Source organism: Salmo salar, chromosome ssa02, assembly GCF_905237065.1.
Source record: "Salmo salar chromosome ssa02, Ssal_v3.1, whole genome shotgun sequence".
In the NCBI taxonomy this organism is placed as follows: domain Eukaryota; kingdom Metazoa; phylum Chordata; class Actinopteri; order Salmoniformes; family Salmonidae; genus Salmo; species Salmo salar.
In genome coordinates, this window is record NC_059443.1 from 78,522,294 (window position 1) to 78,549,389 (window position 27,096).

The window sequence follows — 27,096 nt, forward strand, 5'->3', positions numbered from 1 at the left end:
ATATAGATGCACATTGATCTGCTTCTGGTACTCCCTGTATATATGTAGCTGCTCATTGATCTGGTACTCCCTGTATATAGCTCCACATTGATCTGGTACTATTACTCCCTGTATATAGCTCCACATTGATCTTGTACTCCCTGTATATAGCTCCACATTGATCTGGTACTCCCTGTATATTGCTCCACATTGATCTGGTACTCCCTGTATATAGCTCCACATTTATCTGGGACTCCCTGTATATAGCTCCACATTGATCTGGTACTAGTAGTCCTTGTATATAGCTGCTCATTGATCTGGCACTCCCTGTATATAGCTCCACAATGATCTGGTACTGGTACTGTCTCTATATAGCTCAACATTGATCTGGTACTAGTACTCCCTGTATAAAGCTCCACATTGATCTGATACTGATACTCCCTGTATATAGCTGCACATTGATCTGGTACTCCATGTATATAGCTCCACATTGGTCTGGTACTGGTACTCCCTGTATATAGCTCCACATTGATCTGGTACTTGTACTCCCTGTATATACGTAGCTGGTCATCGATCTGGTTCTCCCTGTATATAGCTCCACATTGATCTGGTACTCCCTGTATATAGCTGCACATTGATCTGGTACTCCCTGTATATAGCTGCACATTGATCTGGTACTGGTACTCCCTGTATATACATAGCTGCTCATTGATCTGGTACTCCCTGTATATACGTAGCTCCACATTGATCTGGTACTCCCTGTATAGAGCTCCACATTGATCTGGTACTGGTACTCCCTGTTTATAGCTCCACATTGATCTGGTACTAGTACTCCCTGTATATAGCTCCACATTGATCTGGTACTCCCTGTATATAGCTGCTTATTGATCTGGTACTGGTACTCCCTGTATATTGCTACACATTGATCTGGTGCTCCCTGTATATAGCTTCTCATTGATCTGGTACTGGTACTCCCTGTATATAGCTGCTCATTGATCTGGTACTCCCTGTATATAGCTCCACATTGATCTGGTACACCCTATATATAGCTCCACATTGATCTGGTACTTCCTATATATTACTCCACATTGATCTGGTTCTCCCTGTATATAGCTGCTCATTGATCTGGTACTCCCTGTATATAGCTGCTCATTGATCTGGTACTGCCTGTATATAGCTGCTCATTGATCTGGTACTCCCTGTATATAGCTGCTCATTGATCTGGTACTCCCTGTACAAACTGTAGCTTCATTCTTACCCATTTTATTTTATTCCTCGAGTTAGTTACTATTTTTTTTTTTTATTATTATTTTTAAACTGCATCGTTGGGAAAGGTTGGTAAGTAAGCATTTTACTGTCAAGTTGTATTCGGTGCATGTGATAAATAAAATTTGATTTTCACAAAATAATTCCAGCATCCAAACAGTGCACCCACAATTTGGAGAATAGAAAGAGTTACTCAATTGTAGTCATTAGGCCCAGGACACTTGTTGCCTGAATTGATGCATCCACTTTTGTACGTGCCGCTTTGGCAACATTTTAGTGTTCTCGTGGAATTACAATGCAATTTTGAGGGTTTACTGACAGTTTTCAAGTGAATTCACAAATTTTCATGCAGCTGACATGCGGTATTGTTAAATAATGGTGTAATTGCCTCTAGTTTTCTTGGAATTTCTTAGAAATGATTGTGATAGGTTCACATTTTACCGGTACGGTGTACCCCCACTATTTATTTCCGGGTCGCGGTACCAGAGCGTACCGGCTTACTTTGACCCCTGCCTAGGACCCTTATTTATGCATACAACTTCTTACTCAAAGAATTAGAAAAATAATTACCCCAACAACATAGCGTCACCATTTTATTTCCACCAGTTGAGGTTCAGCAGTGAATTTTAAACACCTTTTAAAATGGACAACATATACAAATATCAACTGTGAATACAAAAACTCTGGAGCTAAAACATGGACTTTGAGCAAAATAATTATTTTGAGAGAGATGGACAAAATACCATTCTATTCCAAGCTCTATATACAGCATATCAATCCTCAATGACAGCAAACCTGTCTCAATAAAAACATAAAAATAAAAATAAAATAAAATGGATCCTTCAATTCATTTCCATCTAGTTATCTAAAAGGGATTGGACAGGTTTAAGCAAGCTTACCATTCACTGAGTGCGTGGTAGGTTGGGTTGGGTTTTGGGACTGAGTCTAGGTTCCTGTCCCAATACGTTAGAAATGCATCCTTCCTATCTGGGCCAGGTAACAGATAGGTTACCAGGTAACAGATAGGTTACCAGGTAACAGATAGGTTACCAGGTAACAGATAGGTTACCAGGTAACAGATAGGTTACCAGGTAACAGATAGGTTACCAGGTAACAGATAGGTTACCAGGTAACAGATAGGTTACCAGGTAACAGATAGGTTACCAGGTAACAGAACACCGGACAACTTGGTCAGGTGTAAACAAGGTTACCATTGAATGTGTGGTGGGTAGGGATAAGGGACATGCTGATTGTGTGGTGGGTAGGGATCAGGGAGTCTTGGGACAGAGACAGGCTGAGTTTGTCTATGTGTCTCCTGATGTTTCTTCAGACTGCTCAACTGGGCAAAGGCTTTATCGCACAAGCGGCACTGGAACGGTTTCTCTCCCGTATGGGTCCGCCTGTGGTTTTTCAGGACATTCCCGTCAGCAAAACACCTCCCGCAGTCAGGGCATTGGTACGGCTTCTCTCCAGTGTGGATTCGCAGATGAAGATTGCAGTGGCTCTTACTTGTGAATCTCTTGTCACAATAAGTACAGCAGTAAGGCTTCTCACCAGCATGAATCCGGAGATGAAGTTTTAAACTCCCTGCCAGAGAAAAACTCTTCCCACACTGAGGGCAAAGGTAAGGCCTCTCTCCAGTGTGTATCCTCTGATGAACCAGTAAGTTACTTTTAGTGGAGAAGGTCTTGTCGCATCGGGAGCAGTGGACCCGGCTAGAGTGGGTCCGTAGATGATCCCTTAGAAGAGCCTTGGATGAGAACTCCTCCCCACAGTGGGGGCATGGAAGAGGGTCTTGGTGCCTGTGGATGGGACCCAGTGTCTCCCCCTTGTGGTTCTCCTGGTGATGCCGTTGTAACGTTTTTGTATGACGGAACTTCATCCCACACAACGAGCAGTGGTAAGGTTTTTCTTCTGTGTGAGTTCTGATGTGTTTCTTTAAATTTCCACGATCATTGTAACTGTTTCCACACTGAGGGCAGGAGTATGGTTTCTCCCCAGTATGGATTCTCAGGTGTCTTTTAAGACTGGCGGCCACAGGGAATCCCCTTCCGCATTCCAAGCACACGTGTGGATTCTTCAGAGGATCACTTGGCGGATGTCGTGTTTTTGTGTGTGATTCCAATCTTTCTGCAGTTATGAAGCTCTTTTTACATTGACCACAGCGGTGAGGGTGATCTGTGTGAAAAACCTCCCGGTGATGTTCAAGGCTTTGTTTTCCAATGAATTGCTTCCCACATTCAGAGCAGAGGTAAGGTTTCACTGTGTGTTGTTTACCCATGTGACTTTTGATGTGTTTCTGTAAGTTTCCAGAATCACTGCAAGCCTTCCCACAATGATGGCAAACGTAAGGTTTCTCCCCTGTATGAGTTCTCAGGTGTCTCTTAAGACTTCCAGCCTGATGGAAGCCCTTTCCACATTCAGAGCACACATGAGCTTTCTCTGCAGTCAAGTTCTCTCTCCTTCTCTGCAGGGACTGTATGTGTAGTGTTAGACTTCTTGCTGTGGTAAAACTCTTACCACAGTGATCACAGATATGGGAGCCATCTCCGGAGTGGGCTTGTTTGTGTTCTTTAGCATTACGAATGCTCTTCTGATAGGCAAGTCTCTTCACAATGACCTCCTCTCCTGGGTGAGTTTTTCTGATGTGTCTCTTTAAGTTTCCAGAATCAGTACAAGCCTTCCCACAACGAGGACAGACGTACGGTTTCTCCCCAGTATGCCTTCTCAGGTGTCTCTTAAGACAGCCGGCCTGTGTGAAACTCTTTCCGCATTCAGAGCACACGTGTGGTTTCTCTCCAGACAGATAAAGTAAGTGTGTTTTCAGATTGGTTGCTGTGGTAAAATTCTTCCCACAGTGATCACAGATATGGTAGCCAGGCCTGTCTCCTGAGAGGGTTTTGTGTTGTTCAGCATTAGATGAGCTGTGGGGTTTCTCTCCAGTCTGTGTTGCCTTGTGTATTATATGGCCACTCTGCCCAGGTGTCTTCCTGCAGTCGACAAGCCGCACAGACACCCTCTTCAGACCGCACAATAAGGCGCTACCGGGAGAGGCACGACCCGGGGACTCTGGGAGGGCAAAGGGGGGCGGGGGAGATTTGTCCTAGAAAATCATAAAAATAGAGATGGAATGAATCAGGGAAACACTTTCCTACCGATCAAGTCATTTTAAAATCTTTGCAGAGAAAATCAGAAGTCTTTCCTTGATTCCTCTCATCATCTTTCGATTACTCGGCATCCTTCTTAAAATGCATTGGAGGATAAAGTCAGAGGGAAAGAACCTAGAACTTTTTCCTCCAATGCATTTATAAAAGGAGGTCCAGGAATCAACGATGAGAGGAACCAAGGAAAGAGAAACACACTTCAAGCAGAGGTCGCATTAACGCAGTTCTTCACGCATAAAAGGAAAGATAAAACACAGAAAAAATCTTGTTGCGTTTTTGTAAAACTTCAGTAGGTTTCACTCCAAATCATGAATTTAAAAAAGGACACATTTTTGTGCTTCAGTTGCACTTCTCCAATCGAATGAAATATCTTCGCTCTCGTCTTGACCAATTACATTCCACCACTCTGACTGCTGTGTGCTTAAGTTCAGTTACAATGCTTAAAGATTAACTTCAAAGCAAAACATCAGGAAATGTATCTGGCTCGATTTTCTACGATAAACATTAGAAATATGATGGCCATGCATCGTTTTGGTAAAATATACCTTGTTTTTTATTGTAAGCTCATTTACTTCTGTGGCTGCTAGCCAAATAGCTTCTGTTGTCATATGATGAAATGCATGTTAATTAAAACTGTAGTTGCATGTCTGTTGATCTATTGAAGCAAAAAACACTTGACTTTCAAGATAAAAACGCAGGGGAAATGGTTTAAAACACTTTATGGTCTGTGTTTAAAAAGAATGCTGATTTATAAAAGCTAATGCGACCCCTGTTTAACACTGGGAATTTAAGTACTCACCCCTCTCACTCTCTGCTCTGGTGTGTGCCTCTCTGGAGATAACTCCACCTCCAGCCCATCGTTAGCCATCCAATCCCTGTCCTCCTCGTCCCAGTCTACAGTGTCATCGGATTGGCTGGGACTCATGGGCTCCGCCTTCAGTCCGTCGCTAGGCAACCAATCTCTGTCCTTAACGTTGCAGTCTACAGCATCATCATCATCGTCGTCGTCATCAGCACCATCATCATCGGCTTGGCCGGGACTCATGGGTACAACGCTACCATCCTCCTGTATCCCTTTGAGGTCCTCTTTCAGTTGGAGTGACCAAGATGTTCCCTGCTCCTCCGATTTAATTGAATCCGTATTGTCCTGCATTTCCTCCACATTTCCTGTAGGGATGCTCCTCTGAGTGGCGAAACTCTCCACAACCATCTCCTCTACTGGGTGAGTTCTTCTCATGTGTTTCCTCAAGTTTCCACAGTCACTGTAGTCCTTTCCACATTTGGGGCAGACGTACGGTTTCTCCCCAGTATGAGTTCTCAGGTGTCTCTTAAGACTGGCAGCCACAGGGAATGCCCTACCGCATTTAGAGCACACATGTGGGTTCTTCAGAGGATCACTTTGCGGGTGTCGTGTTTTTGTGTGCGATTCCAGTCTTTCTGCAGTTATGAAACTCTTCTTACATTGACCACAACGGTGAGGGTGATCTGTGTGAAAAACTAGCCGGTGATGTTTAAGGCTTGATTTTACAATGAATTGCTTCCCACAATCCGAGCAGTGGTGAGGTTTCACTGAGGGATTCACTGTGTGTTGTTTAACAGTGTGCGATCTGACATGCCTCTTTAATTTACTCTGGTCTGGTGTGTTGCTAAGCAACCCAGCTCCTCCCTCTTCATTCCATTCTTCATCGCAGTCGACAGCATCACCATCACATTGGCTGGGATGCAAGGGTTTCGCTGTCAGTCCGTTGCTAGGCAACCAATCCCTGTCCCCCTTGTTGCGTTCTTCATTGCAGTCTACATCATCGTCGGCTTGGCTGGGACTCATGCGTGCACTGCTACCCTCCTCCTGTATCCTCCTGATGTCGTCTTTCAGTTGGACTAACCAAGACATTCCCTGCTCCTCTGATATCATTGACTCCGTATTGTCCCACATTTCCTCCATGACTTTACGCCGTAATAAGCGATGATTCATCCCTTTAACTTCAGAGCCATCTATTCCACAACGTTCACACAGGTAGCGTAAGTTGTCCTCACTTAAATTCCACAAACTCTTTTCGATTTCATCCATCAACGTTTCCTTCTCAGAACTCATTTTGTCCCAGCAGTTGAATGTTTTGTTTTTGTAAAAATAAAATAAAAATAACAACTTTCTTTTGAATTAGGTTGTCACTAGTGTGAGGTGTGTCTCTCTCCTGTGTATTCAAAGGTCTCCTATATCTCCTGCCACAATGGGAGCTTCAGGAAGTGCTGCATTATGAGTCTCTGTCAAAGACAAGTTATTTCAGGGTCCGACCTTCTTCCTGTCACCAGAACAGTGGAATCCCTTGTGAGGTCACCTGTGTAAATAGGACGATATGGTGTAAGACAAAAACATTTTATACAGGCCGTGCAATATGTATAGTGACATTCTATATTTGTCAAGTCCGTGAAATGTTGACTTTTAATTTACTGTCACTATTTCATTTTTACTTATTGGAACAATATAATAAAAAAAATATTAATGATAATAAAAATATTTTTGTAAGATATATATGAAATGTCAAGGTTCCCACGATGAGGGCTTGTATTTTGAAGCTAACTAACGTTAACTAATGTAACACGAACATTAGGTACAGCAGTAACTCATTGATTATATGTACAGTCGCTCTGCTTTTACTTACCAAATAGAAAACAATCGTCGTTTTACTCCTACATCGACTCTGTATGAGCAGAGCTTCAAATTAGTTAGCAGGAGCTATTAGCTAGCCAACAGTACCAAGCTAAGAATGTAGCTGTCTGATGATGAGCAGGAAACGTTACCTAGTTAACAGTTATGCAACGGTAACGACTAGCTAACTACACCGTTTGGACAAAGCCAATACCTAATGTTTTATTTAAACATTTTCCCATTCTCCCCTCACCGTTAATGCAATCAAAGAATGGTCATATCCAAACTATGTGGAATGGCGTCCAGTGATGGCATCAACCTTTTTTCCGGGTTAGCTGCTGCCCCGGAAGTAGTTCTAGGCGGTTCTGTCAACATAGCTAGCCTGCTTAGATAAACCTTACTCAAAAGCATTGTAGCTAGAGTTATTTACAAATATATCTTCTATATACTTGGCGTAGACTATTTCCATCCTGTGATAACGTAGATATGGAACTATTAAACCAGACAGACGTGAAGTTACAAACGACAAGTTAAGCTAACATTATTAGCTAGCTAAGTACCGTTAGCTAGCTCAGTATGCTATGCTAACTTAGCCTGCTATCTATTTTTGCGAAATAGCTGTGATTTCTCATAGCAAAGCAACATTTGAACTGATTGCTTGCTACAGCCAGAGAACAACATTTTCTCGGCAATTTTGTTGTTGTTGCTTTGGCTCACACAATGTATGAGGTGAGAAGTGAGCTATAGCTAGCTAGTTGCCCTGAAACTAAAACCTGTTTTGCTTGAGCCCAAAGCCATAGATACAGCAGGTATCGATAGATATAGCTGGTTAGCTAGTTATGTAAATACATGGCTCTGCTTTAGTCAACTCCATTGTCATTGTCTTGTTCAAGGTTAGTTTGTCATTTGTAGAAGTTGGTATACATTTGTCAAGTAGTAAGGATTCTTTTATCAAGTCAGTTCGTTATTAAGACCAAAGCCAATGACATGACATTATCTTCGAGGCCTATCTCTGACTGTACTTTTCAATCAGGATTTTGATGAACCCCAGTCAAATCTACTGGTTCCTGACTGTATCCATGGTGACCAGAGCACAAGCGGTCCAGAGATGGTTCCTAGGAGCCTTGACTACTTCAGGGACTTTCTAAGATTGAGAGGTAAGTCGGTTGAGAGATGTCCATTAACTTTAGTAGGTGGAGGCTGAGGCAGACTGAATGTTTAAACCATCTGACGGTGTTGTTTAGGTACAGCGTGAACAAAACAGTGCAACACTTACACAAGCTGGGGTGTGTTCACTAGGAAGCTAATGGCCGAAACAGGGAAAGGGACAATAAGAAACAATTGTTTTCATTTGCTACGGTGTACACTAATGAATACACCCCTTTGGTTTCCACTCGAGCAATCCTGATCAGACTCTTCCTATATCCCCACAGGAGAGACAGGAGAGAGTTCCAGCCGTCACTCTGACAGTGAGGGGACAAGTTCTACCTCAGGAGAACCTGAACGACAGGAGGACAATCACACAGCCAAGAACACACACAGCTGCAGAGAGTGTGGAGAGGAGTTCCCTACCCAGCATTATCTAAGAAAACATCGTAACACAACACACACAGGAGAGAAGAAGACCAGTCCCAAACCCAGGAAGAGCTACAGCTGCCTGGACTGTGGGAAGGAGTTCCCATGTCCATCTAAACTACAACGACACCTTCTGACTCACACAGGAGAGAGGCCCTGCTTCTGTTCTGACTGTGGGAAGAGTTTCACTCGGGAGGAACATCTGAAGACACACCAGCGGTTCCACTGTTCTAATGGGGAGGGCAGTCCCTCTATATCGGGAGATCCTGAACAGGCAAAGAACTGCTGCCTGGAGTGTGGAAGAGAGTTCTCTAGTGCTTACAAACTACGCAGACACCTGCTGACACACACGGGGGAAAAGCCTCACTCCTGCTCCGTGTGTGGGAAGAGTTATACTTATCTACACACCTTGAAATCACATGAGCTGAAACACACCGGGGAGAAGTCTTACAAATGTTCCGTGTGTGAGAAGAGCTTCAACCAAAAGGGAAATTTGAACCAACACATGCTAGTGCACACTGGTGAGAAACCTTTCTCCTGCTCTGTCTGTGGCAAGTGCTTCACCCAGAAAGCCAACCTGACTGCCCACCAGCTCTCCCACACAGGAGAGAAGCCTTTCTCCTGTTCCATCTGTAGGAAGGGCTTCACTCAGAAAGCATATCTGAAACAACACCAGAAACTGCACACTGGAGAGAAGCCTTACGCCTGCTCCGAGTGTGACAAGAGATTTACCTTCTGTACATCCTTGAAAAGACACCAGCTGCAACACACAGGAGAGAAACCGGACTTGCTAAATTTGAAAGAAATACACCAACAGTCACACGGCAAAAAAGTTGAAAGTCTGTCTGCATCAGCAGCAGAACCTGAACAACACCAGGAGAATCACAAAAGTAAGACGTCGTCTCACTGCTGCTCAGAATGTGGGAAACATTTCAAAACTTCATCATCTCTACAGATCCACATGAGAATCCACACAGGAAAGAAGCCATACCCCTGCCCCGACTGTGGGAAGAATTTTGCTACAAAAGGAAGTTTGAATTTGCACCAGCGGTCACACACAACAGAAGCAGAGAAACCCATCCACTGTGAGGAGGAGAGCACATCACAGGGGCAGGAGATGGTATCTGATAACCTACAGGACCTCTGTCAAACACTGGGGCTGAAGGCTAAAGTCGAGGAGAAGGACGAGGTGGAGGAGGATGGAGAAGAGGCGACGGATAATGCAGAGGAAGTTGGAGGGCTGATTAATTCTGATGGAGAAGAAGTTGACTGGGATTCTGTTCAACATAGTAAGTGGAGGCAGAATGTTGACTGGGATTCTGTTCAACATAGTAAGTGGAGGCAGAACACTGACTGTTCTTTAGTTGACTGGGATTCTGTTCAACATAGTAAGTGGAGGCAGAACACTGACTGTTCTTTAGTTGACTGGGATTCTGTTCAACATAGTAAGTGGAGACAGAACACTGACTGTTCTTTAGTTGACTGGGATTCTGTTCAACATAGTAACTGGAGGCAGAACACTGACTGTTCTTTAGTTGACTGGGATTCTGTTCAACATAGTAAGTGGAGGCAGAACACTGACTGTTCTTTAGTTGACTGGGATTCTGTTCAACATAGTAAGTGGAGGCAGAACACTGACTGTTCTTTAGTTGACTGGGATTCTGTTCAACATAGTAAGTGGAGGCAGAACGCTGACTGTTCTTTAGTTGACTGGGATTCTGTTCAACATAGTAAGTGGAGGCAGAACACTGACTGTTCTTTAGTTGACTGGGATTCTGTTCAACATAGTAAGTGGAGGCAGAACACTGACTGTTCTTTAGTTGACTGGGATTCTGTTCAACATAGTAAGTGGAGACAGAACACTGACTGTTCTTTAGTTGACTGGGATTCTGTTCAACATAGTAAGTGGAGACAGAACACTGACTGTTCTTTAGTTGACTGGGATTCTGTTCAACATAGTAAGTGGAGGCAGAATGCTGACTGTTCTTTAGTTACACAGTAATAGAGTCTGACTCATTATCTAACCCAGTGGTTTTAAGGAACTCAGTCTGGCTTTAAATGTACTCTTGAAAGTTGTAATAGTAGAACGCACAAGGTGCAATGTAGAAACTGGGTAGTTCATCATCAGTTCCTGTTGTCATGTCAGTCATTACATACCTTGGAAAACTATTTATAACTGGTCAGAAATGTCCAGGTCAACAAACCCATGTCAGCTAACGTTTTCTTAGCTAGGATTTTTAGCTCATAGATTTTGTTGCATTGTTTGAGTCACTCAGATATCACATGAATACACATTAGACATGGCTTCAATATGGCAAAAATGTTCCCTGTACCCCATGACAAAAATGTGTAGAATTGCAGGAAATAAGCTTTAAACCCGCAAAATGTTGTCTCCACCAACAAGAGGGGTGTGAACAGTTTGTGTCATGAACAGTGCTTGTCCCATAGAAATAGACATGGCGTGTCTGCGGGGGGGCCCCCCCCAATGCTGGAAGTGCCCCCCCCCCAGGGGGCCTGAGTCTAACCCAGACCCCTGGTCTAACCCATAATACCAACCTATCTCTACAGGAGAGGGTCCTGTCCATGGCTCTGGTAGTCTCATTATAACCCATAATACCAACCTATCTCTACAGGAGAGAGTCCTGTCCATGGCTCTGGTAGTCTCATTATAACCCATAATACCAACCTATCTCTACAGGAGAGAGTCCTGTCCATGGCTCTGGTAGTCTCATTATAACCCATAATACCAACCTATCTCTACAGGAGAGAGTCCTGTCCATGGCTCTGGTAGTCTCATTATAACCCATAATACCAACCTATCTCTACAGGAGAGAGTCCTGTCCATGGCTCTGGTAGTCTCATTATAACCCATAATACCAACCTATCTCTACAGGAGAGAGTCCTGTCCATGGCTCTGGTAGTCTCATTATAACCCATAATACCAACCTATCTCTACAGGAGAGAGTCCTGTCCATGGCTCTGGTAGTCTCATTATAACCCATAATACCAACCTATCTCTACAGGAGAGGGTCCTGTCCATGGCTCTGGTAGTCTCATTATAACCCATAATACCAACCTATCTCTACAGGAGAGAGTCCTGTCCATGGCTCTGGTAGTCTCATTATAACCCATAATACCAACCTATCTCTACAGGAGAGAGTCCTGTCCATGGCTCTGGTAGTCTCATTATAACCCATAATACCAACCTATCTCTACAGGAGAGAGTCCTGTCCATGGCTCTGGTAGTCTCATTATAACCCATAATACCAACCTATCTCTACAGGAGAGAGTCCTGTCCATGGCTCTGGTAGTCTCATTATAACCCATAATACCAACCTATCTCTACAGGAGAGAGTCCTGTCCATGGCTCTGGTAGTCTCATTATAACCCATAATACCAACCTATCTCTACAGGAGAGAGTCCTGTCCATGGCTCTGGTAGTCTCATTATAACCCATAATACCAACCTATCTCTACAGGAGAGAGTCCTGTCCATGGCTCTGGTAGTCTCATTATAACCCATAATACCAACCTATCTCTACAGGAGAGAGTCCTGTCCATGGCTCTGGTAGTCTCATTATAACCCATAATACCAACCTATCTCTACAGGAGAGAGTCCTGTCCATGGCTCTGGTAGTCTCATTATAACCCATAATACCAACCTATCTCTACAGGAGAGAGTCCTGTCCATGGCTCTGGTAGTCTCATTATAACCCATAATACCAACCTATCTCTACAGGAGAGAGTCCTGTCCATGGCTCTGGTAGTCTCATTATAACCCATAATACCAACCTATCTCTACAGGAGAGAGTCCTGTCCATGGCTCTGGTAGTCTCATTATAACCCATAATACCAACCTATCTCTACAGGAGAGAGTCCTGTCCATGGCTCTGGTAGTCTCATTATAACCCATAATACCAACCTATCTCTACAGGAGAGAGTCCTGTCCATGGCTCTGGTAGTCTCATTATAACCCATAATACCAACCTATCTCTACAGGAGAGAGTCCTGTCCATGGCTCTGGTAGTCTCATTATAACCCATAATACCAACCTATCTCTACAGGAGAGAGTCCTGTCCATGGCTCTGGTAGTCTCATTATAACCCATAATACCAACCTATCTCTACAGGAGAGGGTCCTGTCCATGGCTCTGGTAGTCTCATTATAACCCATAATACCAACCTATCTCTACAGGAGAGAGTCCTGTCCATGGCTCTGGTAGTCTCATTATAACCCATAATACCAACCTATCTCTACAGGAGAGAGTCCTGTCCATGGCTCTGGTAGTCTCATTATAACCCATAATACCAACCTATCTCTACAGGAGAGAGTCCTGTCCATGGCTCTGGTAGTCTCATTATAACCCATAATACCAACCTATCTCTACAGGAGAGAGTCCTGTCCATGGCTCTGGTAGTCTCATTATAACCCATAATACCAACCTATCTCTACAGGAGAGAGTCCTGTCCATGGCTCTGGTAGTCTCATTATAACCCATAATACCAACCTATCTCTACAGGAGAGAGTCCTGTCCATGGCTCTGGTAGTCTCATTATAACCCATAATACCAACCTATCTCTACAGGAGAGAGTCCTGTCCATGGCTCTGGTAGTCTCATTATAACCCATAATACCAACCTATCTCTACAGGAGAGAGTCCTGTCCATGGCTCTGGTAGTCTCATTATAACCCATAATACCAACCTATCTCTACAGGAGAGAGTCCTGTCCATGGCTCTGGTAGTCTCATTATAACCCATAATACCAACCTATCTCTACAGGAGAGAGTCCTGTCCATGGCTCTGGTAGTCTCATTATAACCCATAATACCAACCTATCTCTACAGGAGAGAGTCCTGTCCATGGCTCTGGTAGTCTCATTATAACCCATAATACCAACCTATCTCTACAGGAGAGAGTCCTGTCCATGGCTCTGGTAGTCTCATTATAACCCATAATACCAACCTATCTCTACAGGAGAGAGTCCTGTCCATGGCTCTGGTAGTCTCATTATAACCCATAATACCAACCTATCTCTACAGGAGAAGGTCCTGTCCATGGCTCTGGTAGTGAAGGAGGAAGTTCCCCTACATCACACATCAACAAGGTGGGAGAAAATAATAACAAATATTTTAATAGGAGATATTGTTAGCATTATAAACATTATTATTCTATATTTTACTGTTCTATTGAACCCATTTTTGTTCCAACTTGGTTTCCACGGTAACTTGACTAGAAAAGGTCCTGTCTTTATTCTAGGATCCTGGGGCTCAATCGGGGTCGACAGAGTCCCTGGGTCCTGACCGAAGACATGAGGAGGACATCACTCAAACACCTGGGATGAACATTCATATTGAAGAAGAGGAGGAGGAGGAAGAAGAGGAGGAGGAAGAAGAAGAGGAGGAGGAAGAAGAGGAGGAGGAAGAGTGGGAGGTGGAAGAGGAAGAAGAGGGTGAAGATGAAGAAGAGGAGGAGGAAGGGGAGGAAGAGGAAGTTGGTGATCTGTTGAATTCTGTAGTAGAACAAGCTTCCTGGGATACTCCTCATCTTGGTAAATCAAAGTCAAATCACATGTTAGTGGTCACATACACGTGTTTAGTAGATGTTATTGGTCACATACACGTGTTTAGCAGATGTTACTGGTCACATACACGTGTTTAGCAGATGTTATTGGTCACATACACGTGTTTAGCAGATGTTACTGGTCACATACACATGTTTAGCAGATGTTATTGGTCACATACACGTGTTTAGCAGATGTTACTGGTCACATACACGTGTTTAGCAGATGTTATTGGTCACATACACGTGTTTAGCAGATGTTACTGGTCACATACACGTGTTTAGCAGATGTTATTGGTCACATACACGTGTTTAGCAGATGTTATTGGTCACATACACGTGTTTAGCAGATGTTACTGGTCACATACATGTGTTTAGCAGATGTTACTGGTCACATACACGTTTTTAGCAGATGTTATTGTGGGTGTAGCGAAATGCTTGTGTTTCTAGCTCCAACTGTGCAGTAATATCTAACAATACACACAATCTAAAGTAAAGGAATAGAATTAAGAATATATAAATATTTGGACGAGCAATGTCAGAGCAGTATAGTCTAAGATACAGTAGGATAGAATACAGTATATACATATGAGATGAGTAATGAAAAGACTAAGATACAGTAAAATAGGATAGAATACAGTATATACATATGAGTAATGAATAGACTAAGATACAGTAGAATAGGATAGAATACAGTATATACATATGAGATGAGTAATACATAGACTAAGATACAGTAAAATAGGATAGAATACAGTATATACATATGAGATGAGTAATACATAGACAGATACAGTAAAATAGGATATAATACAGTATATACATATGAGATGAGTAATACATGGACTAAGATACAGTAGAATAGGATAGAATACAGTATATACATATGAGATGAGTAATACATAGACTAAGATACAGTAAAATAGGATAGAATACAGTATATACATATGAGATGAGTAATGAATAGACTAAGATACAGTAGAATAGGATAGAATACAGTATATACATATGAGATGAGTAATACATAGACTAAGATACAGTACAATAGGATATAATACAGTATATACATATGAGATGAGTAATACATAGACAGATACAGTAGAATAGGATAGAATACAGTATATACATATGAGATGAGTAATACATAGACTAAGATACAGTAGAATAGGATAGAATACAGTATATACATATGAGATGAGTAATGTAAGATATGTAAACATATTTTGGTTACAAGTGGTGACAGAAGGTGAGTTAAAGAATATGTTCATCCCAAATGGCACCCTATTCCCTATATAGTGCACTACTTTAGACCAGAGCCCTATTCCCTATATAGTGCACTACTATAGACCAGAGCCCTATTCCATATATAGTGCACTACTATAGACCAGAGCCCTATTCCATATATAGTGCACTACTATAGACCAGAGCCCTATTCCCTATGTAGTGCACTACTATAGACCAGAGCCCTATTCCCTATGTAGTGCACTACTATAGACCAGAGCCCTATTCCCTATATAGTGCACTACTATAGACCAGAGCCCTATTCCCTATATAGAACACTACTATAGACCAGAGCCCTATTCCCTATGTAGTGCACTACTATAGACCAGAGCCCTATTCCCTATATAGTGCACTACTATAGACCAGAGCCCTATTCCCTATATAGAACACTACTATAGACCAGGGCCCTATTCCCTATATAGTACACTGTAGAGAGGGAGACGGTTGTATGCACTATATAGGGAATACGTTGCCACTGTTTTCACACAGTAGCATGTACGCTACATGCCACGGTAGTGAGGGAACTTTACCCATACTGATGAGTCCTAACTCCTGCCACGGTAGTGAGGGAACTCTACCCATACTGATGAGTCCTAACTCCTGCCACGGTAGTGAGGGAACTCTACCCATACTGATGAGTCCTAACTCCTGCCACGGTAGTGAGGGAACTCTACCCATACTGATGAGTCCTAACTCCTGCCACGGTAGTGAGGAACTCTACCCATACTGATGAGTCCTAACTCCTGCCACGGTAGTGAGGGAACTCTACCCATACTGATGAGTCCTAACTCCTGCCACGGTAGTGAGGGAACTCTACCCATACTGATGAGTCCTAACTCCTGCCACGGTAGTGAGGGAACTCTACCCATACTGATGAGTCCTAACTCCTGCCACGGTAGTGAGGGAACTCTACCCATACTGATGAGTCCTAACTCCTGCCACGGTAGTGAGGGAACTCTACCCATACTGATGAGTCCTAACTCCTGCCACGGTAGTGAGGGAACTCTACCCATACTGATGAGTCCTAACTCCTGCCACGGTAGTGAGGGAACTCTACCCATACTGATGAGTCCTAACTCCTGCCACGGTAGTGAGGAACTCTACCCATACTGATGAGTCCTAACTCCTGCCACGGTAGTGAGGGAACTCTACCCATACTGATACCACTGAACTCTCTGCCCTGTAGAACTCTACCCACACTAATGAGTCCTAACTCCTGCCACGGTAGTGAGGGAACTCTACCCATACTGATGAGTCCTAACTCCTGCCACGGTAGTGAGGGAACTCTACCCATACTGATGAGTCCTAACTCCTGCCACGGTAGTGAGGGAACTCTACCCATACTGATGAGTCCTAACTCCTGCCACGGTAGTGAGGGAACTCTACCCATACTGACCCACTGAACTCTCTTCTCTCCACAGGAATGAGTCCTAACTCCTGCCACGGTAGTGAGGGAACGACCTCAACACCAGGAGCACTGGAGCAACAACACCAGGAGAAAGAGAAGACACAGGGGACCAAACGGAAGAAGAGTCCAGAACGAAAGCAGCCGAAGAAAGAAGAGAAACCGAAGAAGGAGAAGAAACCGAAGAAGGAGAAGAAAGCTAAGATGACCCACCGCTGCTTTAAATGTGGAGAGGGATTCTCCCGTATCTACGACATGCTCTTACACCAGACCATTCATATAGATGGAACTACCATGTTCAAAACTAAGAAGGTTCACCGCTGCTTAACGTGTGGTTACGAAGCATCCGATGCACATAAACTGATGATGCACGAGCGGATACACACGGGAGAGAAGCCTTTCCAGTGCTCTGTGTGTGGGAAGAGATTCGCTCAGAAAGGAAATCTGAAAATACACCAGAGTGTGCACAAAGGTGAGAACTCGTACATCTGCCCAGTGACTCAACTGTGGAAATACGTTTGTCCTCTTAAAGGGATACTTTGGGATTTGGTAATGAGGCCCTTTATCTACTTCCCCAAACTCGTGGATACCATTTTTATGTTTCTGCTTGCAGTTTAAAGGAAGTTGCTATCTAGCGGCAGCGCAATTGACTTGCCTAGTTAAATAAAGGTTAAATAAAACATTTAAAAAATAATCATAATTGCTAACTAGCGTAGCGCTAACGCTAGTTGGCAATGGCTCACAAAACAACCTCTAACTTCCTTCATACTGGACACAGAGACATAAAAATGGTATCCACAAGTTCATCTGACTGGTGAAGTAGATAAAAGACCTCATTGCCAAAATCCCGAAGTATCCCTTTAAGCTTTTGTAAAAACAAATCTTTAGATATATTTTTGTTATCGTCCTGACCCAGTCATTATCTGAGTAGGATGATACTGGTATCGTCCTGACCCCAGTCATTATCTGAGTAGGGTGATACTGGTATCGTCCTGGCCCCAGTCATTATCTGAGTAGGATGATACTGGTATCGTCCTGACCCCAGTCATTATCTGAGTAGGGTGATACTGGTATCGTCCTGACCCCAGTCATTATCTGAGTAGGGTGATACTGGTATCGTCCTGGCCCCAGTCATTATCTGAGTAGGATGATACTGGTATCGTCCTGGCCCCAGTCATTATCTGAGTAGGGTGATACTGTTATCGTCCTGACCCCAGTCATTATCTGAGTAGGGTGATACTGGTATCGTCCTGACCCCAGTCATTATCTGAGTAGGGTGATACTGGTATCGTCCTGACCCCAGTCATTATCTGAGTAGGGTGATACTGGTATCGTCCTGGCCCCAGTCATTATCTGAGTAGGATGATACTGGTATCGTCCTGGCCCCAGTCATTATCTGAGTAGGGTGATACTGGTATCGTCCTGGCCCCAGTCATTATCTGAGTAGGGTGATACTGGTATCGTCCTGACCCCAGTCATTATCTGAGTAGGATGATACTGGTATTGTCCTGGCCCCAGTCATTATCTGAGTAGGGTGATACTGGTATCGTCCTGACCCCAGTCATTATCTGAGTAGGGTGATACTGGTATCGTCCTGACCCCAGTCATTATCTGAGTAGGGTGATACTGGTATTGTCCTGACCCCAGACATTATCTGAGTAAGATGATACTGGTATCGTCCTGACCCCAGTCATTATCTGAGTAGGGTGATACTGGTATCGTCCTGACCCCAGTCATTATCTGAGTAGGGTGATACTGGTATCGTCCTGACCCCAGTCATTATCTGAGTAGGATGATACTGGTATCGTCCTGACCCCAGTCATTATCTGAGTAGGGTGATACTGGTATTGTCCTGACCCCAGTCATTATCTGAGTAGGGTGATACTGGTATTGTCCTGACCCCAGTCATTATCTGAGTAGGGTGATACTGGTATTGTCCTGACCCCAGTCATTATCTGAGTAGGATGATACTGGTATCGTGCTGTCCCCAGTCATTATCTGAGTAGGGTGATACTGGTATTGTCCTGACCCCAGTCATTATCTGAGTAGGGTGATACTGGTATCGTCCTGGCCCCAGTCATTATCTGAGTAGGGTGATACTGGTATCGTCCTGACCCCAGTCATTATCTGAGTAGGGTGATACTGGTACTGTCCTGACCCCAGACATTGTCTGGTTAGACTTAACATGAACTAACACTATCTTCTCCATGCAGGAGAAGTCAGGAATCCCAGTTTCTGGCCTGACATTGTGGAGAGGCTTCCTACAATAGGTGTCCCGGACCAATACCATGACAACCATACAGCTAAGCCAATAGGAGTTCTGGATCAATACCATGACAACCACACAGCTAAGCCAATAGGAGTCCTGGACCAATACCATGACAACCACACAGCTAAGCCAATAGGAGTCCTGGACCAATACAATGACAACCGCATAGCTAAGCCAATAGGAGTCCTGGACCAATACCATGACAACCGCACAGCTAAGCCAATAGGAGAGGAATGCCAAACTCCAACTCTACAGATACACATGAGAACTCACACTGTAGAGAACCAGTCTAATCCACAGTGCCCTCTCTGCGGGGCAGAGTTCTCTCAAAAAGGCCTTCTGGATGATCACCTGGTGATCGCCCACTCCCATGAGAAACCAGAGAAACCTTACCCCTGTCCAGACTGTGGGAAGAGATTCTCCAGCAAGAGTTACATCAAGATCCACCGGAAGATCCACAGTGGGAAGATCTCTTACCACTGCGTCCAGTGTGATAAGACTTTCCTGTCAGCGGAGGGGCTCAAGAAGCACGAGAGTGCTCACCGAGGAGAGAGGCCGTACCGATGCCCTGCGTGTGGCAAGTGTTTCAAACAACAATCCCAGCTGACCTGTCACTTCAAGATCCACACCGGAGAGAGGAGCCATCTCTGCTTCCTGTGTGGGAAGAGTTTCGCAAGAGAGTTTGACCTCAGGGTGCATCTCAGAGTCCACTCTGGAGAGAAGCCCTACCAGTGCCATGAGTGTGGCAAGAGCTACAGGTACAGAGCAGGCATCCGGTCACACATGCAGCAGATGCACCCTGGGAAGCCTATAGTGGAACCAACCCCACCCATCCCCACAGGCCCTCGCTACGGCAGTGGAGGAAGTGGTCTTCCAACATCCCTTATCAGAAAGGTATGTGGTTTGGTTTGCTGTAAGCTAAGGCTATCGCTTTCAGGTTTTGTTTTGGGGGGGGGGGGTTCACTCTGAAATCTAGAAGTTTATGGAATCGGTTTGGGTTTATGGTTAGAATAGGTGGGGATTAGGTTAAAGTTAGGCATAGATTTAGCCGACCGCCACTCAAAATCTGCTACATATACACTTCCTGTTTGACAAGGAACAAAAAGGGGGCCGAGGAGGACGCTACCCTGGGAAATCCTACAACAAACATTATATTACTACAGACTGTTAACCAAGAATGACTTGTGTTTTCATTGTAGGATCCTGGTGACCAATCCAGCCCTAAAGCTATAGAGTCCCAGGGTCCTGATCCAAGCCATGGCAGCAAGGCATCCAGTCATACACCTCGGTTGAAGGCCAGAGCTGAAGAAGAGGAGGAAGAGGAGGAAGAAGAAGAAGAGGAAGAGGTGAACGTTGATGGTTCGGGTAATTCTGAAGAAGACGACGCCAGTTGGAAACCTGCTCTTCGTCTTGGTAAGTGGAGGTAGAATGTCAACAGAAAATCATTCAACTATAGCCTGTTAATTTGGCTGTGTTATAAATGGCATACTGTCAACAGAAAATCATTCAACTATAGCCTGTTAATTTGGCTGTGTTATAAATGGCATACTGTCAACAGAAAATCATTCAACTATAGCCTCTTAATTTGGCTGCATTTATAAATTTCATCCTGTCCCCTATATAGGGCTCTGTTCAAAAGTAGTGCCCTAAATAGGGAATAGCGTGCCATTTGGGCGACGGACAATGTATTTGACCAATTCTTTAAACCCAGTCTCTTTTGTCACACAGCCAAGACCGGTGGCGGTGGTCCCTCTTCATCAGGAGGACAGAGAAAACACCGGAAGAAACAACAGGTCAAACGGAAAACCAGAGTCAAAGAAGGCAAACAGAAGCAACCCAAAGCCAAGAGGTTTAACAACCGTCGCTGCTTTAAATGTGGAGAGGGATTCCCCCGGGAATATGAGCTGTTGCTACACCTGCAGACACATCTAGATTACAACTGCTACGTGTGTGGAGCACCGTTCAACAACAAAGAGCTGCTGCAGAGACATCAGGAAGAGCACACCGGTAAGAGAGCCTGTGATGGAGACTCACGATGGCTACGTCATGACTGTAATACTATTATATAGCCTTTCTGACGGGTTACTAGTGAATTCACTCTGTAGGCTGTCCCTCAAATGGCACCCTATTCTCTACATAGTGCACACTAGGGCCCATAGGCTCTTGTCAAAGGTAGTGCACTATATAGGGAATAGGGTACCGTTTGAGATACACTAACTGTGTGTTTGTTCCAGAGGAGAGTCTGGGTGTGTTCTCTGGTGAGGCAGCAGGTCCAACTACAGGACAGCAGCTGGGGAGAGGGAAGAGGACTCACCGATGTCCAACCTGTGGCAAAGAACTATCCGACGCGTCCAAGCTGAAGTTACACGTGAGAATCCACACCGGGGAGAAACCTTACTGTTGCTCCCTGTGTGGAAAGGGTTTCACTCAGCCAGGGAACCTGAAAACACACATGAAAACACACAGAGGTGAGAGAGACTTTGGAAAGACCTTCAGCAACGTATGCTGATGTTGTGGCCCACGTACAGTGTCTTCAGAAAAGATTCACACCCCTTGACTTTTTCCACATTTTGTTGTGTTACAAGGTGGGATTCAAATGGGTTTAATTGTTATTTTTTGTTGTTGTTAATGATCTACACAAAATACTCTAGTCAAAGTGGGAGAAAAATTCTGTGTAATTAATAACTTCACCAGGCTCAAAGGGATATTCAATGTCTGCTTTTTAAAAATGTTACCAATAGGTGCCCTTCTTTGCGAGGCATTGAAAAACCTCCCTGGTCTTTGTGGTTGAATCTGTGTTTGAAATTCACTGCTGGACTGAGGGACCTTACAGGTAATTGTATGTGTGAGGTACAGAGATGAGGTAGTCATTCAAAAATCATGTTAAACAGTATTATTGCACACAGTGTGAGTCCATGCAACTTAATATGTGACTTGTTAAGTACATTTTTACTCCTGAACTTATTTAGGCTTTCCATAACAAAGGGAGTGAATACTTATTGACACGAGACATTTCAGCTTTTCATTTTTAATGAATTTATAACAATTTCTAAAAACATTATGTCATTACTTTTACATTATGGGGTATTGTGTGTAGGCCAGTCACACAAAATCTCACATGTATCCATTTAAAATTCTGTCTGTAACACAACAACATGTGGGAAAAGTCGAGGGGGTGTGAATACTTCCTGAAGGCACTGTACAGTATGTTGATGTTGAGGTGGTGTGAATACTTCCTGAAGGCACTGTACAGTATGTTGATGTTGGGGTGGTGTGAATACTTCCTGAAGGCACTGTACTGTATGTTGATGTTGAGGTGGTGTGAATACTTCCTGAAGGCACTGTACAGTATGTTGGGGTGGTGTGAATACTTCCTGAAGGCACTGTACTGTATATTGATGTTGGGGTGGTGTGAATACTTCCTGAAGGCGCTGTACAGTATGTTGATGTTGGGGTGGTGTGAATACTTCCTGAAGGCACTGTACAGTATGTTGATGTTGGTGGTGTGAATACTTCCTGAAGGCATTGTACAGTATGTTGATGTTGGGGTGGTGTGAATACTTCCTGAAGGCGCTGTACAGTATGTTGGGGTGGTGTGAATACTTCCTGAAGGCACTGGACAGTATGTTGATGTTGGGGTGGTGTGAATACTTCCTGAAGGCACTGTACAGTATGTTGAGGTGGTGTGAATACTTCCTGAAGGCACTGTACTGTACGTTGATGTTGAGGTGGTGATGGGATGATGAATATGAGGTTGAAAATGTCCCTATCAGGTTTATGTGAAAATACAGCTAAACGTTGATATTTTCTCATTGTCTTTTGGGAGGTTTATGTATGCTGTTTTAAAAGTAGCTGGGGGCCAGTCTGTTTGTGCTAACATGCCCAACTCCCTGTCCCTCATTGTCACATCCAAACAATGACAGCAGTGGGGTATAGATAGATCTGGAACAAAGGCTATGAACAGCTTATTGGTCTCAAGGACTTAACACTGGGCGTGTGTGTCTCAAATGGCACCCTATTCCCTACATAGTACACTACTTTACCCTAATATACATCCCTAATGGCACCCTATTCTCTACATAATGCACTACTTTACCCTAAGATACATTCCTAATGGCACCCTATTCCCTACATAGTGCACTACTTTACCCTAAGATACATCCCTAATGGCACCCGATTCCCTAAGTAGTGAACTACTGTTTTAGAGCACTAAGGGCCCGGTTCAAAAGTAGTGCACTATACAGGGCAGGGCTTTCCCAACCCTGTTCCTGGAGAGAAACCCTCCTGTAGGTTTTAACTCCTGCTCCTGGAGAGAAACCCTCCTGTAGGTTAACTCCTGTTCCTGGAGAGAAACCCTCCTGTAGGTTAACTCCTGTTCCTGGAGAGAAACCCTCCTGTAGGTTAACTCCTGTTCCTGGAGAGAAACCCTCCTGTAGGTTTTAACTCCTGTTCCTGGAGAGAAACCCTCCTGTAGGTTTTAACTCCTGTTCCTGGAGAGAAACCCTCCTGTAGGTTTTTGCTCCAACCCCAGTTGAAACTAACCTGATTCATCTTATCAACAAGCTAATTATTAGAATCAGGTGCGCTAGGTTAGGGTTGGAGTTAAAACCTACAGGAGAGTATCTCTCCAGGAACAGGGTTGGAGTTAAAACCTGCAGGAGGGTATCTCTCCAGGAACAGGGTTGAAGAGCCCTGATATAGGGAATAGGGGTCCGTTTTGGGGCCACAACCTAAATGTCGACCTTTTATCTTCCCTGCAGATGGGAACCCTAGTTTGTTGTCTGCTGGTGGGTTAGCTCCCTCTACATCAAGAGGTCCTGAACACCACCGGGAGAATCACACCGTCGCCGCAGCAGCAGTTCAGGAGAACTTCAACCGTCCAGATCTATCGTCAGTACAGAAACACATGACGTCTCAGGACAGCGGAGAGAAGTCCTCTTTCTTCTGCGCGCTGTGTGGGGAGGAGTTCTCTGAGAAGGCACAGTTAGAAGAACACCGGTTGGCTCACAACAACAAGAAGCCTTTCCCCTGCCCTGACTGTGGCAAGAGGTTCCGCAGTAATTACTACGTTAAGATCCACATGCGAATGCACACCGGGGAGAGGCCTTACCAATGCGCTGAGTGTGGGAAGGGCTTCATCACAGAAGAAGGGCTGAAGAAGCACGAGAGCGCTCACCGGGGAGAGAGACCCCACCTCTGCCCCGAGTGCGGAAAGAGATTCAAGCAACAGTCCCAACTTACATGTCACTTCCGTATGCACACTGGACAGAAGAGCCACCTCTGCTCCGTCTGTGGGAAGAGTTACTTCAGAGAATTTGACCTCAAGGTTCACCTCAGAGTCCACACGGGAGAGAAGCCCCATCAGTGTGAGGAGTGTGGGAAGAGTTTCTACTATCTACAGGGACTCCGGCAGCACCAGAGGACCCACGCTCCCAAGCCCATCGGACCGACCCGCCAGCTAGGCAGGCCTAAGCAGTCGTCCAGCGCGGACAGCATGGACATACCAAACCAATCACCCAGGACGGGAAGGCCCAGGCCAGCTCCTAGAGTAGAGAGACCCGTGCCTCTACCCAGAGTGGAGAGACCCATGCCTCTAGGCCTACCTAGAGTTGAGAGTGATCTGGAGAGACCTCACTGGCAGTACTGGCACCTTTAAATGGGACATTTTCAATTTTTGTTGTTGTTTGAACTAGAGGTCGACCGACTATGATTTTTCAACGCCGATACCGATTATTGGAGGACCAAAACAAGCCGATACCAATTAATCGGCCAATTTTTTTAAATTATTTTTTATATATATATATATATTACCACACTCATATATATATATATATATATATATATATATATATATATATATATATATTATGTGTGTGGTAATATTTGTAATAATGACAATTACAACAATACTGAATGAACACTTATTTTAACTTAATATAATACATAAATAAAATCTATTTAGTCTCAAATAAATAATGAAACATGATCAATTTGGTTTAAATAATTCAAAAACACAGTGTTGGAGAAGAAAGTAAAAGTGCAATATGTGTCATGTAAAAAAGCTAACGTTTAAGTTCCTTGCTCAGAACATGAGAACATATGAAAGCTGGTGGTTCAGTATTCCCAGTTCTTCAATATTCCCAGTTAAGAAGTTTTAGGTTGTAGTTATTATAGGAATTATGACACGTCGACTATTTCTCTCTATACCATTTGTATTTCATATACCTTTGACTATTGGATGTTCTAATAGGCACTTTAGTATTGCCAGCCTAATCTCAGGAGTTGATAGGTTTGAAATCATAAACAGCGCTGTGCTTCAAGCATTGTTAAGAGCTGCTGGCAAACGCAGTAAAGTTTGAATGAATGCTTACAAGCCTGCTGCTGCCTGCCACCACTCAGTCAGACTGCTCTATCAAATCATAGACTTAATTATAATATAATAAACACAGAAATACGAGCCATTAGTCATTAATATGGTCAAATCCGGAAACTATCATTTCGAAAACAAAACGTTTATTCTTTCAGTGAAATACGGAACCGTTCCGTATTTTATCGAACGGGTGGCAACCCTAAGTCTAAATATTGCTGTTACATTGCACAACCTTCAATGTTATGTCATAATTATGTAAAATTCTGGCAAATTAATTCGCAACGAGCCAGGCGGCCCAAACTGTTTCATATACCCTGACTCTGCGTGCAATGAACGCAAGAGAAGTGACACAATTTCCCTAGTTAATATTGCCTGCTAACATGAATTTCTTTTAACTAAATATGCAGGTTTCAAAAAATATACTTCTGTGTATTGATTTGAAGAAAGGCATTGATGTTTATGGTTAGGTACATTAGTGCAATGATTGTGCTTTTGTTAAATCCTCACCCGTTTGGCGAAGCAGGCTGTGATTCAATGATAAATTAACAGGCACCGCATTGATTTATATGCAACGCAGGACAAGCTAGTTAACCTAGTAATATCATCAACCATGTGTAGTTAACTAGTGATTATGTGAAGATTGATAGTTTTTTTATAAGATAAGTTTAATGCTAGCTAGCAACTTACCTTGGCTCTTTGCTGCACTCGCGTAACAGGTGGTCAGCCTGCCACACAGTTTCCTCATGGAATTTAATGTAATCGGGCCATAATCGGCGTCCAAAAATGCTGATTTGTTATGAAAACTTGAAATCGGCCCTAATTAACCGGCCGACCTCTAGTTTGAACTGCAGATTGCGCCTTTAACCACCGCTACGTTGCTTACAACATTTAAGGCCACTTTCCCGGACACCGATTTAAGATTCGTTCAGGATTTAAAAAGCATGTTCAATAGTATCATGTGTCTCAGAGTAGGAGTGCTGATCTAGGATCAGGTCCCTGTCCATGTAACCTTATTTATTGGGATCTGAAAAGGTGAAGCTGACCATCAATCAGCACTCCTACTTTAAGATGCTTCATACAGACAGCCTTTGGACTAGGCTTAATCTATATCCACTTCATACAGACGGCCTTTGGACTAGGCTTAATCTATATCCGCTTCATACATACAGCCTTTGGACTAGGCTTAATCTATATCCGGGAAACCAGACAAGTATATTATCTCTGTGGTTAATCTCACTACTTTTGTCTCGACTGTTAAAAGTAGTGGGAATTCATGTGCTTGCTAGCATCAAATCAAATTGTATTTGGCACACGTGCCGAATACAACAGGTGTAGATCTTACAGTGAAATGCTTACTGACAAGCCCTTAATCAACAATGAAGTTAAGAAAATACATTAAAAAAAAAGTTCAAATAACAAATAATTAAAGAGCAGCAGTAAAATAACAATAGCGGAGCTATATACAGGGGTTACCGTTATTTATGTATGTTCCCCTTCTCCGATCCCCACCACAGTTATGAAAGATGGATGCTAACTGGGCTCTGTTTGCCTTGAGAGTTTCATTTGTGGAGGGTCCGCACAA

The 27,096-nt window shown here is 43.7% G+C and overlaps 2 protein-coding genes across 3 annotated transcripts; one reads left to right on the forward strand and one right to left on the reverse strand.

The window, feature by feature from the left end:
* Nucleotides 1–1,825: 1,825 nt before the first annotated feature.
* On the reverse strand, nucleotides 1,826–7,390 carry LOC106596877 (zinc finger protein 420). The gene is made up of 3 exons (XM_014188128.2): nucleotides 7,070–7,390; nucleotides 5,209–6,745; nucleotides 1,826–4,348 (listed from the first exon to the last, which is right to left on the reverse strand). Exons 2-3 carry the CDS (start codon nucleotides 6,499–6,501, stop codon nucleotides 2,453–2,455), a joined length of 3,189 nt encoding a protein of 1,062 aa, XP_014043603.1. The 5' UTR covers nucleotides 6,502–6,745; nucleotides 7,070–7,390; the 3' UTR covers nucleotides 1,826–2,452.
* Nucleotides 7,391–7,399: 9 nt separating this feature from the next.
* On the forward strand, nucleotides 7,400–24,905 carry LOC106595531 (zinc finger protein 850). Of its 2 annotated transcripts, none has more exons than XM_045710527.1 (11): nucleotides 7,400–7,785; nucleotides 8,090–8,213; nucleotides 8,490–9,920; nucleotides 13,670–13,734; nucleotides 13,887–14,178; nucleotides 16,892–17,347; nucleotides 19,089–20,038; nucleotides 20,344–20,557; nucleotides 20,873–21,151; nucleotides 21,379–21,612; nucleotides 23,905–24,905. In XM_045710527.1, exons 1-11 carry the CDS (start codon nucleotides 7,777–7,779, stop codon nucleotides 24,798–24,800), a joined length of 4,950 nt encoding a protein of 1,649 aa, XP_045566483.1. In that variant the 5' UTR covers nucleotides 7,400–7,776; the 3' UTR covers nucleotides 24,801–24,905. The 2 variants fall into 2 exon arrangements, with proteins under 2 accessions (XP_045566483.1, XP_045566486.1); XM_045710530.1 differs by lacking the exon at nucleotides 7,400–7,785 and adding an exon at nucleotides 7,803–7,949.
* The last annotated feature ends 2,191 nt before the right edge of the window (nucleotides 24,906–27,096 follow it).